General features: G+C 40.2%; 1 protein-coding gene across 5 annotated transcripts; it reads left to right on the forward strand.

Annotated features, from left to right (window-relative positions):
• The first annotated feature begins 4 nt into the window (after positions 1–4).
• LOC112256469 (heterogeneous nuclear ribonucleoprotein R) lies at positions 5–15,624 on the forward strand. Of its 5 annotated transcripts, XR_006083899.1 has the most exons (14): positions 5–422; positions 3,223–3,380; positions 3,996–4,114; positions 4,220–4,327; positions 4,453–4,566; positions 4,837–5,016; positions 5,219–5,354; positions 7,038–7,243; positions 7,419–7,568; positions 7,683–7,804; positions 10,398–10,939; positions 12,137–12,185; positions 12,845–12,921; positions 14,723–15,624. XR_006083899.1 is itself a non-coding variant. In XM_024429756.2 (13 exons), the coding sequence occupies exons 2-12, from the start codon at positions 3,227–3,229 to the stop codon at positions 12,874–12,876; spliced, it is 1,863 nt and encodes a 620-aa protein (XP_024285524.1). In that variant the 5' UTR covers positions 5–422; positions 3,223–3,226; the 3' UTR covers positions 12,877–12,921; positions 14,723–15,624. The 5 variants fall into 5 exon arrangements, 4 of the variants coding, with proteins under 4 accessions (XP_024285524.1, XP_024285525.1, XP_024285522.1 ...); XM_024429756.2 differs by lacking the exon at positions 12,137–12,185; XM_024429757.2 differs by lacking the exons at positions 12,845–12,921; positions 14,723–15,624 and having other exon boundaries at positions 12,137–12,442.
• Positions 15,625–17,739: the final 2,115 nt, after the last annotated feature.

Raw genomic sequence — 17,739 nt, forward strand, 5'->3', positions numbered from 1 at the left:
CTCGCTTGATTTCTTGGCATGTTTGAGGTGCATGAAGTTGACATGGCGTTCGTTGTGAAGGAAAGTAATGAGCAATTCATCATGACATACAACAAGAGATGAAGTGTTAAGTTTGAACACAACAGAAGCATTTGGAGCAACATCCAGATTGTACATTTTTCAAGAAGACCGACTAATTTTGCGTATGACATTTAGCACAACGTCAATTACATTCAACACGATGGCCATGTGGTGCTGTCGGTAACACCGCTTATCAAATACGTGCGCGCGACTGGCGGTTGGAGAGGAGGCCGCGTCAATTGCCCTAGCTATCAATTCGCCAGTGTGCAAACCAAAATAAACAAGAACCCCACTTTGGAACACTCCACATTTGTTATATTGTGACAATTTCAATTTTCAGCTATACTAGGCTTTGTGGATCGGTAAGTGCTTCCTGTTTTTCTGGTATTGTGGAGAGGAAAGGATTGGCCATTGCGATACAGAAGCGACTAACGCTCGTTAGCAACGCTATAGCAGTACTACTAGCTAGCAAGACAGCTACAGGCCCGTTGGATAGGAGTTGAACAATAATGGGGGGAAACGCAATCAAGTGGCATATTAGTCATACCTTCTTTAAAAAAAAACATATCTAATAGCAAAGGACCAGTATTTTAAGCGAATTGTCAATTTAAATCTCAGTTGCGAGGTGGGTCGGTCGCATTTGTATACAGTACGAACCAAAACATGACTCGAGACAAACCCGCGTCCCACTCCCATATATAACGTACAGATAGACATGCGTCGTGCAGTCCAGCGAGTAAAAGACGTGTCGCTCACGTGCAAAATATATTGCGAACGACTAGGAGCTAGCAACTTCCCTGACTTTTAAACTAACTGGGACGTTATTGTAATAGCATTTCATACATTAAAATGCGTTTCAGCATAGCTCGTGAAAAAGTAGCCCAATCTGGACTCGGGTAGACTAAACAAAGTGAATACGGGATGTTCCAGTTACATTTCGTGTGATATGTTTATTTGTGGAGATCTCATAATCAATTTCGCATGTCACGAATTACGATTCGAATGATGCTTTTGTATATAGTGTATGTGGACACCTCTTCAAATGACTGGATTCGGCTATTTCAGCCACACCCGTTGTTGACAGGTGTATAAAATCGAGCACACAGCCATGCAATCTCCGTAGACAAACACTGGCAGAATGTCCTTACTGAAGAACTCAGTGACTTTCAAAGTGGTACGGTCATAGGATGCCTCCTTTCCAACAAGTCAGTTCATCAAATTTCTGCCCTGGTTAACTGGAAGTGGTGTTATTGTGAAGTGGAAACTTCATGGTTTAGGCTAGGCCCTGTATTTCCAGTGAAAGGACATTCTAGACGGTTTTGTGCTTCCAACTTTGTGGCAACAGTTTAAGTTCCGTTGCTGTTTCAGCATGACAGTGCACAAAGCGAGGTCCATACTGAAATGGTTTGTCGGTGTGGAAGAACTTGACTGGCCTGCACAGAGCCCTGACCTCAACCCCATCGAACACCTTTGGGGTGAATTGCAACGCTGACTGCGAGTTAGGCTTAAACGCCCAACATCAGTGCTCCATCTCACTAATGCTGTTGTTGAATGGAAGCAAGAACCTGCAGAAACTGTTCCAACATCTAGTGGAAAGCCTTCCCAGAAGAGTGGAGGCTGTTTTAGCAGCAAAGGGGGGGCAAACTCCATATTAATACCCATGAGATGTTCGACGAGCAGGTGGTCATGTTATACATTTTTTATTTGTTGTGGCTAACATTGGCTAGGTGGGTAAATGTTAAAGGGGTACTTAGGGCATTATTGCCAAAATCCCCGTCTACTTTCCCAGAGTCAGATTAATTTGTGGATACCATTTTTATGTCTGCGTGTAGTTTGAAGGAAGTTGCTAACTTGATACTCCAAGACATTTAGTCATTGCGCTAACGCTAGTTAGCATTGGCTCACAAAACTACCTCTAACTTCCTGCATACTGGACACACACCACCTTTTTATAAAAAAAAAAATCAATAATGTGACAAACAGGAAGTTCCGGTGTAATTTTATTAACTCCGACAGATCATTTGTTCGTTCGACATGGTGGGATCTTTTTTGTCAGAAAAAAATAAATATGCTGAAATCGCGTGGAAACGCCTTCATGTGCAAATATTGATATAATAACCATCATATGAAAGTGAATTTGGAGTCATGCGATGTGTGATGTCGTCATTCCACTACGACTCTGGAAACCATGTAGTATATTAGGCTTCAGATGAAATAAGTTATGAGCTTTACACGGTGGTGAAAGTGCACGGTAATGAGGTTGATGCTGCTTTCCAATAAATATTGAGGGTCTTATTCTGGTAACATGATGATCTATGCTTGACTGTCGCTTGACAAAATAAAAATATTCTCCCTCTTATCCATAACAATCTCATTAAGTAGACTAGACAACCCGCACAGCCTACTCGCACAGTAACTGCAAGCTGTTGGCTAGAGCAGGTGCCAAGACCAGATTAGGCACATTTGCTATTTAATGCAACAGTTTTTGAGACAACTATCTGTAGAGTTAACAATGCAGTGGAAACACATTTAATTTTAGATTTGTATTTGATGCATGAAAACTTAAGCTAAAAAGTATATTTTGTGTGCACTACTTCATCACGTCCAGATTTTTATCCACAACAAGTCCATTTGGTGGAAACATACCACTGGTGGAAAAATGCGCATATTTTTTAAATGCAGATTTTAGAATATTCACATGAAAATCTGTCATCAATTGTATGGAAACCTAGCAACTGGCACTTAACTCCTGCTTTGTTTGCAGTGTAGATAGCTAATATACCAAGTTCAACTTCCTATTTTCCCATTTGAAATATGCATCCACTGAATTTCTGTTGATTTAGGTCTGATCATTCTTTCTCTGCTGGAGGTTTATTGGGCTATTGTACGACGGTAACATTAGCTAGGTCAAGTGGCAATGGCAAATAATTGTTAGTAAGGCCTACTTTAATGCAGAACAGTTGCATTTGACCCTTTATCTAACATGTTCATATCCATAATTGGGCAGACAATACTATTAGACTGTTTGTAGAGTAGCTAGTATAGTATTATGTCTTGCATATTGTTTGTGAATTAATGTGCGGCATGTATACTCCTTCATGTGGTTTCTAGTCACAGCCATGATGCAGTGATATCTCTTGATTCCCATCATTTGTCCCTTAGGAGAATGGCAGCTAAGGTGAATGGCAGTTCAGCTCTGGTTAAAGAGGACGAGGAGCCCATGGACATAACTGTATCACACACAGAGCTCTACCAGACCCTCATAGACGCAGGCCTTCCTCGGAAAGTGGCAGAGAGCCTGGATAAGATATTTCAGACTGGTAAGTGCAAAGGGGGTTGTTCACAGTACTACTTGATGGCATTGCATGATATTTCAAAGACCTCATAATGTATATTTCTGCAAGCTCAAGAACACTGTATCAACTGAAGGATTCCACCTTGGTCAGTGGTCATATGATTTAAGTCACTTTGAGTAAAGGGGTCAGTATGTGCATAGCTGTGCAATGGTGACATGCTGAGCGACATCATGTTTCAGTGGCTCTCACAAGGAATATATGACTCTTATCAAATGTGACCCTATAAGTAGAATTTCTCTCTGTCTGTGTGTATAATAATAAAATATTAGGTGGGTTTTTACATTTGTAGCTATTTCACACATGTACAAGTGTGTGTTGTATGTGTGAATTAGGCTTTTGTTTTTTGCATATCCCACACCCTGAGACACCTGGCTGTGACCCCACTCTCCAACGGTATCAGCCATTATTAATGGAGACTCTGGAGCAATTAGGGTGCCTTGCTCAAGGGCACCTCTGCAATTTTTTCACCGTCTCGGTGATTCGAACCATCGACCTATCGGTTACAGGCCCAGCGCTAGGCTACCTGCCACCCAGTGTGTGTGTGTGTGTGTGTGTGTGTGTGTTGTCTGTGCATTCTAGGACTGGTGGCTTACACTGACCTGGACGAGAGAGCCATTGACGCCCTCAGGGAGTTCAATGAGGAGGGAGCCTTGTCAGTGTTACTGCAGTTCAAGGAGAGTGACCTGTCACATGTGCAGGTGAGCGGTCTTGTCCACACTGTCCCTCAAAAGTAGTTACACAAAGAAGCTAAAAAAATAAAATAGTTATTTACACTTAAAATGTATTGGTGCCCTCTTTCTCAGAACAAAAGTGCGTTTCTCTGTGGCGTGATGAAGACATACAGACAGCGAGAAAAGCAAGGAAGTAAAGTTCAAGAATCCACAAAGGGACCTGATGAGACTAAGATAAAGGTGAACAAATTGTTTCTTATTTTTTCCGTTAAGTGCAGTACCTTTGTTTTAACAGGGATGGAAATATGTCATGTAGGTCTCTGAATGAATGAATGAATGTATGTGTTGTTGATGCTGCTGTCTAGGCTCTTCTGGAAAGAACAGGTTACACTTTGGATGTCACCACAGGACAGAGGAAGTATGGGGGGCCTCCACCTGACGAGGTGTTCTCAAGGGCCCAGCCTGGAATCGGAACAGAGGCAAGAAGCACAAACTTTACTGGTTGTGAAAGACATAGCCATCTCATGTATTGGCTGTTAGGATGATGTCCTCTCAATTATTGGCTGTTGTAAAAAAAAATCTTTGTAACCTAATGGAAATGAATGCTTGTGAAAGGCTGTTAAACATCTAATATTCCTTTTCACAAACAAACCTCTTAGATTTCTAGGGAGCACCATCTTATCCAAGTCAAATACAATCAAAGTTACACCGTATGTCTATAATTTGACATTTTTATCTTATCAATGCAGGTATTTGTCGGCAAGATCCCCAGGGACCTGTATGAGGATGAGCTGGTCCCTCTGTTTGAGAAAGCCGGTCCTATTTGGGACCTGCGTCTGATGATGGACCCCCTTCTCTCGGGTCAGAACAGAGGATATGCCTTCATCACCTTCTGCAATAAAGATGCTGCCCTAGAGGCCGTCAAGCTTGTAAGATTTCCCCTTTTAATCACCAGACATAAAGAGCATGACTTGGTAATTAACAGTATTTGCTTTGCTATCCTTGCACCTTGTAGATAGGTGGATCACTTTGTCTCATCATACCAGAGTTATCTGGGAAGTGTAAATGTGCATGACTTACCTGTGTGGGGCTACATTTTGAGAACACTTTTTGTTTATCTTTTTGTTTTAGTGTGATAATTATGAAATCCGGTCAGGTAAATACCTGGGTGTCTGCATCTCTGTCGCAAACAATCGTCTGTTTGTTGGGTCAATTCCAAAGAACAAGACAAGAGAAAGCATATTGGAAGATTTCAGCAAAGTCACAGGTTAGAGAAAGATTAGTACCATTTTTCTATTTTTTTTGTTCCCCTTAAATCTAAATAATGATTTATATTTGGAATATCGGCTGACAAGTCAAAGGAAATTGCATTCAGCAAGTAATCACACCCCTTTACTTTTCCCACATGTTGTTGTCTTACAGCTGAATTTAAAATGGATTTATTTGAGATTTTAGTCACTGGCCTACACACATTACCCCATAATGTCAACATTTTCCCACATTCATTAAAAATGAAAAGCTGAAATGGCTTGAGTCAATAAGTATTGAACCCCAGTTTTACAGCAGTCCTAAATAAGTTCAGGAGAAAAATCTGTACTTACCAAGTCACATAAGTTGCATGGACTCACTCAATGTGCAATAATAGTGTTTTAACAGGGATTTCACCATGAGGCCAATGGTGACTTTAAAACAGTTGCAGAGTTTAATGGCTGTGATAGACAACTGATGGTTCAACAACATTGTAGTTACTCCACAATCCTAACCTAATTGGCAGAGTGAAAAGGAAGCCTGTACAGAATACAAATATTCCAAAACATGCATCCTGTTTGCAACAAGGTACTAAAGTAATACTGAAAAAAGTGGTGTGTTTGCAGCAAATGCAACACATTACTGAGTACCACTCTCCACATTTTCAAGCATAGCGGTGGCTGCATCATGTAATGGGTATATTGGGTATACTCGGTTTCAGGATAAAAACAAAACAGAATGGAACTAAGCACAGGCAAAATGCTAGAAGAAAACCTGGTTCAATCTACTTTCCACCAAACACTGGGAGATTAATTCACCTTTCAGCAAGACAATAACCTAAAACATCAAATCTATACTGGACTTGCTTACCAAGACAGTGAAGGTTCCTGAGTGGCCGAGTTACAACCAACTTGACAGAGCTTAAAGAATTTTGAAAATAATTATGTGCAAATATTGCACAATCCAGGTGTGCAAAGCTCTTAGAGACTTGCAAAACTCACAGCTGGAATCGCTGCCAAAGGTGCTTCTATAAAGTATTGACTAAGGGGTGTGAATACTTATGTAAATGAGATATTTCTGTATTTAATTTTAAATACATTTTCGTTATGGGGTATTGTGTGTAGATGGATGAGTAAAAAAAATATATAATCCATTTTGAATTCAGGCTGTAACACAACAAAATGTGGAGTAAGTCAAGTGGTAGGAATACTTTACTGTAGATGGAGATTTTCAACATGTTATTAAGCTATCTGAGAAGATCAGTGATTCGGTATTCATGCTTTAATACCTGCATACTCCACCTAGACATAAAGACCTGCCATTCTTTCTCTGTCTTTTATATTGTAATAATGCACAATTATAATTAGGTGTGTGCGTACCCTTGATCAATTAGGGATAAGTGCCTTGCTCAAGTGCAAATCGGCATATGCTTTATTTAGCTTGGGGATTCGAACCAGCAACCTTTTGTTACTGTCTCAACGCTTAACTGCTAGGCTACCTGCCGCCGTACTGTACCGTTTGGTACAGCCCTGTGTGTTCTGATATTCACCCTAAAGGATTTCATTAATCATGAAACTTTACCGGAGACACACTTGACAACCACCCAGTGACGACATATCCTAGTCAATCATATTATACGATCAGTGTAATGGAAGCTTATCTAGGAGTTTTTTGACCATGCACTTCTGTTTGCTTCCACCAGAGAGCCTCATGGAGGTGATACTCTACCACCAGCCAGATGACAAAAAGAAAAATCGTGGCTTCTGTTTCTTGGAATACGAGGACCACAAGTCTGCAGCCCAGGCCCGTCGGCGCCTCATGAGTGGCAAGGTGAAGGTGTGGGGGAACCCTGTTACTGTTGAGTGGGCAGACCCAGTAGACGAACCGGATCCAGAGATTATGGCAAAGGTGAGATCTTAAAGACCTGCACCTCTGGGGTCTAGTGTCTGAACACAGCAAAGCGATGATAAATCACAGATACTAGGGTGTAGAGAAAATATGCAGATATCTTTCATTTAGAAATAAAATGGTCATCCTTGGTCAGAGAACCACTTCTAAAGGCTCTCTTTTGGTCTTGCACCAGGTAAAAGTGCTGTTTGTGAGGAACCTGGCCACACCAGTCACAGAGGAACTCCTGGAGAAAACCTTCTCCCAGTTTGGGAAGTTGGAACGGGTCAAGAAGCTGAAAGATTATGCCTTTGTGCACTTTGAGGACAGAGATGCTGCCGTAAAGGTGAGTACAGGCGTCTTCTACGCCTCCTTTGATGCTGTGTGTTTGCTGTGTGTTTGCCTTGTGCTTATGGAGAATCTCTGGGAAATTCATTTGGGGAAACCCACCCCCATTTAGGCAATGCAAGAAATGAACGGCAAAGAATTGGAAGGCGAGGAGATAGAGATTGTTCTGGCAAAGCCTCCGGACAAGAAGAGGAAAGAGCGGCAGGCCCAGAGACAGCCATCCAGGACCACAGGGTGAGTAGTGTTCGACCACACCTAGCAACACCCAGTCTGCTTGGAGTGGCTGGTGTGACTGTCTTATGACCTGTTTTTGTGTTTTGCAGTGCCTTCAGAAAGTATTCACACTTTGTTGTGTTATAGCCTGAATTCAATTTTCTCACCCATCTACACACAATACCCCATAACGGCAGAGGGAAAACATGTTTTTATTGAAAATGAAATACAGAAATACCCCTGAGTCAATACTTTGTAAAAGCACCTTTGGCAGAGATTACAGCTGTGAGTCTTTCTGGGTAAGTCCCTAAAGCCCTGTTCACACTGCAGGCCTTAATGCTCAAATCAGTTTTGTTTTTCAAATTCTTTTTGGATTACTGACTGTCCCGAACAGCAAATGAGCAAATCGGATTTGTGTGTGTTCAGACATCAGTCATTTGCTGACGAGGCTACGCTAGATTTCATAGTAATGACGGGTGTGTGTGCAGTGGTGTAAGGCTTTTTGGTGGTGGTGCTTGTGCTTCCTATCACTCAGAAGTTATGTAGCAAGCAAAGTTGACAACAATGCCTACCATTAATATTTCCCAGTTGCTTTGAATGTTCAAAATCATAGGTTAAGAACACTTAAAGCCTCAAAGGATAACATGATCCAACTTGATCCAAGCAAGTCCTTTTTGGCTAGCCACAGCATTCAACTAGATAGCTAGGTAGCTATTTAGCTCTCTAGTGCATGCACTAATTTGTTTGTAAACAATTAACAAGCTAGTTAGCTACCTCATGTTCATATCAAACTGTCAACAGAGTAGCTAGCAAGCAAAAATATATGCCAAATAACAGTCTAAAAGCCACTTGGGGGCAAATAAATCAGATTTGACCATTCAAACACAAGTCACATGGCCAGGAATCAGATTTGTATCTGACTTCAAACCATTTATGAAACTGTTCTTCAGCCACTATGGAACATTCACTGTCAGTGTAGATTAGGTCTTGTGTTTTAGATTATTGTCCTGCTGAAAGGTGAATTAATCTCCCAGTGTCTGGTGGAAAGCAGACTGAACCAAGTTTTCCTCTAGGATTTTGCCTGTTCTTAGCTTCATTCAATTTATTTTTATCCTGGAAAAACTCACCCGTCCTTAACGATTACAAGCACACCCATGACATAATGCATCCACCACTATGCTTGAAAGTATGGAGATTGGTACACAGTAATGTATTATATGAAGTTTGACCCAATCATAATGCTTTGCGTTGAGGACAAAAAGTGAATTGACCCATTTATTTCAGTATTACTTTAGTGCCTTGTTGCAAACAGGATGCATGTTTTGGAATATTTGTATTCTGTACAAGCTTCCTTCTTTCCGTTCTGTCAATTAGGTTAGTATTGTGGAGTAACTACCATGTTGTTGGTCCATCCTCAGTTTTCTCTTGTCACAGCCATTTAACTCTGCAACTGTTGCAAAGTCACCACTGGCCTCATGGTGAAATCCCTGAGCGGTTTCTTTACTCTTAAGCAACTGAGTTAGGAAGGACACCTGTATCTTTGTGGTGACTTGGGGTATTGATACACCATCCAAATTGTAATGAATAACTTCACCATGCTCAAAGGGATATTCAATGTCTGCTTTTGAATTTTTACCCATCTACCAAAAGGATCCCTTCTTTGCGAGGCATTGGAAAACCTCCCTGGGCTTTGTGGTTGAATCGTTGTCTGAAATTCACTGATTGACTGAGGGACCTTACAGATAATTGTATGTGTGGGGTACAGAGATGAGGTAGTTATTCAAAAATCATGTTAAACACTATTATTGCACACAGTGTCCATTCCATGCAACTTATTATGTGACTTGTGAAGCAACATTTTACTCCTTAACTTATTTAGGCTTACAATAAAAAAGGGATTGCATTGACTCAAGACATTTAATTATTTATTCATTTTGAATAATGGGGTATTGTGTGTAGATCAGTGACGACATCTCAAATTAATCTATTAATCTATTTAAATTCATGCTGTAACAACAAAATGTGGACAAAGTCAAGGGGTATGAACATTTTCTGAAGTATTCACACTTGAGTGTACGAAACATTAGGAACACCATCTCTTTCCATTACATAGACTGACCAGGTAACGCCATGTGAAAGCTATGATCCCTAATTGATGTAATCTGTTAAATCAACAGTGTAGATGAATGGGAGGAGACAAGTTAAAGAAGGATTTTTAAGCCTTGAGACAATTGAGACATGGATTGTGTATGTGGGCCATTTCAGAGGGTGAATGGGCAAGGCAAAATATTTAAGAGCCTTTGAACGGGGTATGGTAGTAGGTGCGATGCGCACCGGTTTGAGTATGTCAAGAACTGCAACGTTGCTAGGGTTTTCATGCGCAACAGTTTCCTGTGTGTATCAAGAATTGTTGACCACCCAAGCCAACTTGACACAACTGTGGGAAGCATTGGAGTCAACATAGGCCAGCATCCCTGTGAAATGTTTTCAACACCTTGCAGAGTCCATGCCCTGACAAATTGAGGCTGTTCTGAGGGAAAAGGGGGGTGCAACTCTATATTCCTGTCTGCACGAAAAAACCTGTCATGTTGCCTCTCTTGCTTTGTTGTCACAGGTATGATGATTACTACTACTATCCTGCTCCACGCATGCCACCTCAAATGCGTGGCAGGGGGAGAGGCGGGAGAGGTGGATATTCATACCCACCGGACTACTATGGTTATGAGGATTACTACGATGATTACTACAGCGGTGGTTACCACTACCATGACTACAGAGGTGGCTACGACGACCCTTACTACGGTGGTTACGATGACGTCTACTTGCCAAGAGGAAGGGGCAGGGTGAATCGAGGTGCCCCCCTCCCTGCCAGAGGCCGAGGACCACCACCCCCTCGTGGCAGAGGTGGCTACGTCCAAAGGGGGGCTCCTATGGGCGTACCGAGGGGGAGCCGTGGGGGCCGGGGAGGCCCGCCCCAGCTGCAGAGAGGCCGCGGCATCAGAGGGGCCAGGGGGAACCGTGGGGGCAACGTGGGCGGGAAGAGGAAGGCTGACGGTTACAACCAACCAGACTCCAAGCGCCGGCAGACCAACAACCAGAACTGGGGCTCCCAACCCATTGTCCAGCAACCCCTGCAACAAGGTGGCGACTATTCTGGTAACTATGGTTACAATAATGACAACCAGGAGTTTTACCAAGATTCTTATTGGCAACAATGGAAGTAGATTAAAAAAAAATGAACTTTTGATCGCCTGTATGTTAGAGCTGGGCGATATGGACAAAAATCCATATCACGATAAATTGACCGAATTATCAAGATAACTAAATTGAACGATATGTTTAACTTTAAAGGTCCAATGCAGACGTTTTTATCTCGATATCAAATCATTTCTGGGTAACAATTAAGTACTATACTGTGATTGTTTTCAATTAAAATGGTCAAAAAAGAAACAAAAATAGCTTCTTAACAAAGCAATTGTCAAGCAAGAATTGTGCTAGGACTTTATGGGAGTGGCTGTTATTGGCAGAGAGATTTAAAACTTTTTATTGGTCTATTAACCAATTTACAGGCAGGCCAAAACATTTTACTTTTCAAACAGCTCTTACACTAAAATGGCATTATCATAATTTTCCCTGTATTATTCCAACTTCATAGGTTGGAAATGTATGTGAAACACAGCCAAATCGCATTTTTAGACTGCACTGGGCCTTTAATGTGCACCACATGTTTCGATATTACCCTTAAAACTGCTACTACTACTTTGAATGATATACCTATCAATTTTCCCATTAACAGTAACCCATATTAGAAAACATATTTAATTTAACATATATAAACTGTATAGGTTATATATCATAATCAACTATAGCAGCAAAATGTCCACGATAAGTGGACGGTGTCGATAATTTTCAGTTTATCGTCCCAGCTCTACTGTGTGTATATATCAACCTTCACATTCTAAGGAAATAGTAACAAAAAATGCATGTGTAAATTGGCTTAACATTACCCTTTTTGAAATATAGATTGGTTTCACTACAGTAACCAATATGGAGCAAAAGAGTACATATCAAATCATTTGCTTAATTTGTTCTAATCCTTTTTTGCTTTTCTTGTGGCTACTTGGGACATCTTGAGCTTAAAAAGCAAGCCAATTATTTTATTATTTTTAAAAGTAAATTATAATTTATATATTTTTTAAGTTGGCATTTATAGGAAAAAGTGGACAACATTAAAAAAAAAAAAAAATTATTTGAGAAAGCATTTGCAATCATGAGAACCATTCAGTGACTGGTGACCAACCCCTTCCCAGAACCCCCTCCTTATTGGACATTTTCCTCCCCTACCTCTGATAGGTAGACAGAGGACATTGCTTGTACAAGGCTAGTGAGAGCTGTTGCAGAGGTGGGTAAAAAAGGAAAATTAGACTTTTTCATGTACTGTAACAGTTGCGTTAAAGTTGTATGTTTAGCATTTGTAGAAGTAGACAAACTATGTTTTTCTAAATGTGTTACTACAACTTCAACTATTTTCTCTCAAATTTCCCCTTTTAGATAATGGGTCTGGCAAAACCTTAATCGCCAAGACAATTTGTTCTTTGTTGTGTTTGTATTTATAAAAATGTTATTGTTACCTTTCAATAAAACTCAACCATACTACAATGAATTATCAGCTATTTCAAATTCAGTCGTGGAATATTTTGATCAGACAAATTTTTATCTCCATGTTTGGCCTCGAATGTGAGATTGAATTTTTGTAATGAAAGACACAGTACAACTACATGTATTGAGATCAAGTAGTTATTTCACTGATGTTGTACTATTCTGTTTTGGGCATCTTTACACCAAAAAGTGTAAGTTGAGTGACCAACGCATTTACACCAAACACCTGGCAGTTCACGCTAATGTGCTCTTTCCTGGTCCATCTATTACCTGGCAATATAAATAGTACAGCATCTTTTTTATCGTTTTGATTTCTTATTTAGCTACTCTCCCATTTTATTACAACTTAAGTTTTATTTTGTGTTTTGTTTAAGTTTCTCCTTTTATTCCGAATTACCCCAGGTGAAGACGCGAGAACGGCAGCGGTTGAGTGAATGTGGAACACATCTATTCTCTGCTGTGTTCTTCCCCAAAGAAGGGTGAGCCTGGTTTACCTCTTCACTGCTAAACTGGCGCTACCCCTCTGCTGAGGGGCCTCAGCCCACATCACTTGTTTTGCTCAGTAAAATAATACACCAGTTTGATTACATCAGCTAGTGTCTGATTTTAATTTATGTTAAAAATAACAATTCGTTTTCTAGTAAACACCTCTAGTAAAAACAAATTCTGGTAACATGAATGGGAATTTCAGCTTAATACTAAGAGGTACACGTCTGAACAAAGATAATGCCGTGGTGTGTTTACTGAGTAAAACATGGAGAATAGCACTTTCCTCTTATAAGGACTTCAGTCACAAAGCTTCCCAAAACTAGCACTGCCTTAAACATATATTAGACTACCTTGCCAGAGACCAAAGATGGGTACAGATGATGCATATTATACTAGGTGTCACCTGTTGTTTAAAGTCAGAAGTTCACTGCCATCCTGAATAAGAATTATAAGAGGGCAGACGAAAAAGACTAGCCTGCACTCAGGACAATCCTGTTTTATAGACGTATCATGTCCCAAATGCTCATGTCTAAATTTGGAAAACCAGTGATCCTCTGAACATTGTGATAAATGTTTTTCTGCTCACCATTTTGAATCTCGAGGACTAATGCAATTGGAATATTTTGTCTGCTGAACTTCTCATGGAAGGACCACATGATTGGCTAATCTGTTTGTACAGACTGATTGGATCCTGTTGCCTCATAATGGATCTTTGGAAGTACAGATGGACTTCATGATCTCTGATCATTGTCTCTACTCTGGCACCCTATCTAGGGTGTATTCAGATATACATCAATTTCAAATTTGCCAAACCTAATTTGTTCAAGGGCACAGAAATTCTATGCCTTGGAGTTGAACCAACAACCCATTCAGTCATTTGTTTATACCCTCTGACATTACTTTGCTGATCAGATATGTCTTCTGACAGACTATTAGATGGACAGAATATAGCCGTTAGCTTGCTACTATTGTATTATTGACTGCTTGTCAAGTGTTTATTATTTTACTGGAGGTTAGTGATATTTGATGTGTTAGTATTTTCGATACAATGGCATCTGGTGTGAGATTTTTCTCTTAGTACAGTTGATGGTCGACTTTTACTAGAGAGACATATGATAATACAATATTTTTTTTCCATTTTTAATATTGCTTTGTACGAAAAGGAAATGTTTTATACAGTGCGGTCCTCAATATTGACACCCTTGATAAAGATGAGCAAAAATTACTGTATAAAATAATTCAAATACTACAATGAATGCAAATAAATTGGGAAATATATATATTTTTTTATACGAATACAATCATTCATACAGAATCCTTCTAGATCCTTGGTGTCCTTCGTCATGGAAATAATATATTTTCCCACATTGTTTTTGAGTATAGTATTATACATTTTATATAGTATTTTTTGCTCATCTTTATCAAGACGCTAATTTGCTTGAAATCAATTGAAAAACGTTGGTTAACAACATGTACAGAAAGTGTTTTATACTCAGTTTGCAATGAGATTTTGCAATTAGAACCAAATCACCACTGAACCAGAAGTTAAATACAATTGATTATTACCATGCTACAAATGATTCAACAACCAAACAGTGCCAAAGCACCACACCCAACTTTACAAATTCACTACCAAAACTGTTTTGAATCTCTAACCTGTGGTTTAAAAAAAACAGGAAAGGAATCAACAAAAGAATCTGATTAATTTCAGATGACTTCCAGAAAGAGTGATGCAAGTACTTCCGTATCATATTTTAACTCCTTGTTTTTGTCACCTGGCTTATCTATCAGGGTGCGTGTCAGAGGTGGCCCCGACCCAGTCTTGTCACGATGTGGACTTGCTAGGTGGGGCTCGCAGTCAGAGGCAGCTGTGAGGACTATGGGGGTAAGTTTAGGACGTTTTCTTCCTGAACCGTTCTCTTTCACTGTTTTTCTTACACTTCCCATTATTCAGGTTTCATCAAATTCCTGTGGGGATTAAGATCCTGAAAGCAGAAGTCAGTTTCTGGGTGAGGTAAGAGAGAAAAGTATCCCTTAACCCTCTACACGTATACGGGTTGAAAATGGCAGTTTTGGGCACTGATAAGCGCTTAAATTGGAACGCAGTGGCTTTACAGTAACATGCTATAAATGACGTCAGAGCACAGGCTCTGCGCTTCACAGCGCTGTGTGGGTTTTGACTGACAGCCTTTCTGAGCTTGAGCACCGCATGCGACAAGACGTTGCCCCCATCTCTCCTGCTAATTGGGCAACTTTTGTAATGGTTTTGTTGTCTGAGAGAGGGAAATGCTGCAAATTAAGAGGACTCCACAATGTATTTTGAAAGATGAGACATTGAGGATTATAATAAATAATGCTTTGATGTCATACAAGCAAGCCAAATACCTGTAAGTCCAAATGTGCACTTCCATATCATAAAACTCATGTCATATACAGTGTCAACATTTATGATGACTGTTTGTACAGTTACAAGATGACATAGTGTCATACCCTGGGTTGTTCTGAACGGATGGAACCTATGTTTGTCTATTGTGAAGAAAATCTCGCCTGAATGCACCTCATGACTCCTTTCTATGCGCACCAAAATTACAATCTGTTTCTCTGAATTGCTTTGTGAAAGCCTAACACTGTAAGATCATATTTTATAACTTAGCTAGTCATGTTGGCAATAAAACAAGCATTTAACAAGCCCACCTGACCCGGATTGCAATTTATAATGGGCTGTTTTTGGGTTGCGTAAACAACAACAGTAATTGTGTGATTGCTGGGTTGTCTTCCAAACAAAACAACTACAAGTGTGCTTGGCCTAGTTCCTCAACAGCACAGCTAGGAGAGCTAAAAAAAAAACGAACACCAGTTAGTCCTCTCATTCAAACCCTTATGTTGCACCTAACCCACATTTTCCAGGAATATTCTTATGTTAGTAATGGATCCAGACTATTTAAGATTTCGTTATCAACAAATGCAGCAAAAGTACAGCAAATGTCAAATGCACGTTATAAGACCCAAGTTGAGGACAAAACAGTTCACCTCTGACACAAGACTGAATCCAAACATTACACTGTTTAAATTTACAGTGCATTCGGAAAGTATTCAGACCCCTTGACTTTTTCCACATTTTGTTACTTTACAGCCTTATTCTTAAATGTATTAAATCGTTTTTTCCCCTCATCAATTTACACACAATACCTCATAATGACAAAGCAAAAACAGGATTTTAGAATTGTTTGCAAAAATTCTTCTTTTTTTTAAACTGAAATCACATTTACATAAGTATTCAGACCCTTTACTCAGTACTTTGTTGAAGCATCTTTGGCAGTGATTATAGCCATGAGTCTTCTTGGGTATGACGCTACAAGCTTGGCACACCTGTATTTGGGGAAGTTTCTTCGATTCCTTCCTGCAGATTCTCTCAAGCTCTATCAGGTTGGATGGGGAAAAATGATGCATTCACCTTATTTGTTGGATATGTTCTGTGCTAATTCTGTGTTTTATGGTCCCCACTCTAGCACCCTGCAGCTAGTCTGGGTGTTGAGGACATGGGTTTTTACTAGAGATAGCTTGAAACTGACAAATGATTGATGTTTGTGATAAAAACCTAAAAGCTGGCATTCTATAGACAAGATGTGGTGTGTGTGATCCAAGAGAGTGATAGCCTAGAAGAGTTTATAACAATGCCTCATTGTCTCATCTTCCTGGCATCTGGGAAACTAAGCCAGGTTGGGGGTAAAACACCATCCTGTGTAGATAACCAAGGTGGCTTATGGGAGATGGAACCATTGTGACGAAGCATTTGTAGGTCCTATATAATATCAGTTTTGTTCATTTTCAGTTAGGCTCTCAGCCTAACAGTCAGAACAAGTTTTGGGGTGACGGTTTCCTATTGCAACAATTAATCAATATTAATAAAGATGATTGTTTGAAGAAATGATCAAGTCTCTCTCAGTACTGAATTTCCATGACAAGCTGCATAGCTATTTTCAGGTCTCTCCAGAAATGTTAATGTCCGGGCTCTGGCTGGGCCACTCAAGGACATTCAGAGACTTGTCCTGTTGGAAGGTGAACCTTTGCACCAGTCTTGAGGTCCTGAGCGCTCTGGAGCAGGTTTTCATCAAGGATCTTGCTGTACTTTGCTCCGTTCATCTTTCCCTTGATCCTGACAAGTCTCCCAGTCCCTGCCTCTGAAAAACATCCCCACAGCATGATGCTGCCACCACCATGCTTCACCGTAGGGATTTGTGCCAGGTTTCCTCCAGACGTGATGCTTGGCATTCAGGCCAAAGAGTACAATCTTGGTTTCATCAGATCAGAGAATCTTGTTTCTAATGGTCTGAGAGTCCTTTATGTGCAACTTTGCCCTCCCTTTGCCCTCAGTGCAACTCCACGTGGGCTGTCATGTGCCTTTTTACTGAGGAGTGCTGCAGAGATGGTTGTCATTGAGTTTGGACGGGCGGGATCTCAAGGATGATCAATAGAAAAAGGATGCACCTGAGCTAAATTTTCGAGTCTCAGCAAAGGTCTGAATACCTACTTTTTTTTATTTTTATACATTTGCTAAAATTGATAAAAACCTGTTTTCGCTTTGTCATTATGGGGTATTGTGTGTAGATTGTTGAGAAAAAAACATGAATTGAATCAATTTTAGAATAAGCCTGTAATATAACAAAATGTGGAAAAAGGGAAGGGGTCTGAATACTTTCCGAATGCACTGTAAATTAAACAGTGTAATGTTTGGATTGTGTCAGGTGAACTGTTTTGTCCTCAACTTGGGTCTTATAATTTTCCCATAATCTCCAAAATGTTCCCTT

Source organism: Oncorhynchus tshawytscha, linkage group LG08, assembly GCF_018296145.1.
Source record: "Oncorhynchus tshawytscha isolate Ot180627B linkage group LG08, Otsh_v2.0, whole genome shotgun sequence".
NCBI classification, from domain to species: Eukaryota; Metazoa; Chordata; class Actinopteri; order Salmoniformes; family Salmonidae; genus Oncorhynchus; species Oncorhynchus tshawytscha.

Bases quoted from the DNA above. Each gene is read 5' to 3' on its own strand.
- LOC112256469 (XM_024429754.2), top strand. From the start codon at position 3,227: ATGGCAGCTAAGGTGAATGGCAGTTCAGCTCTGGTTAAAGAGGACGAG. The intron at 4,328-4,452 runs GTGAACAAATTG...GCTGCTGTCTAG, and splicing joins CTGATGAGACTAAGATAAAG to GCTCTTCTGGAAAGAACAGG. The intron at 4,567-4,836 runs GCAAGAAGCACA...TTATCAATGCAG, and splicing joins AGCCTGGAATCGGAACAGAG to GTATTTGTCGGCAAGATCCC.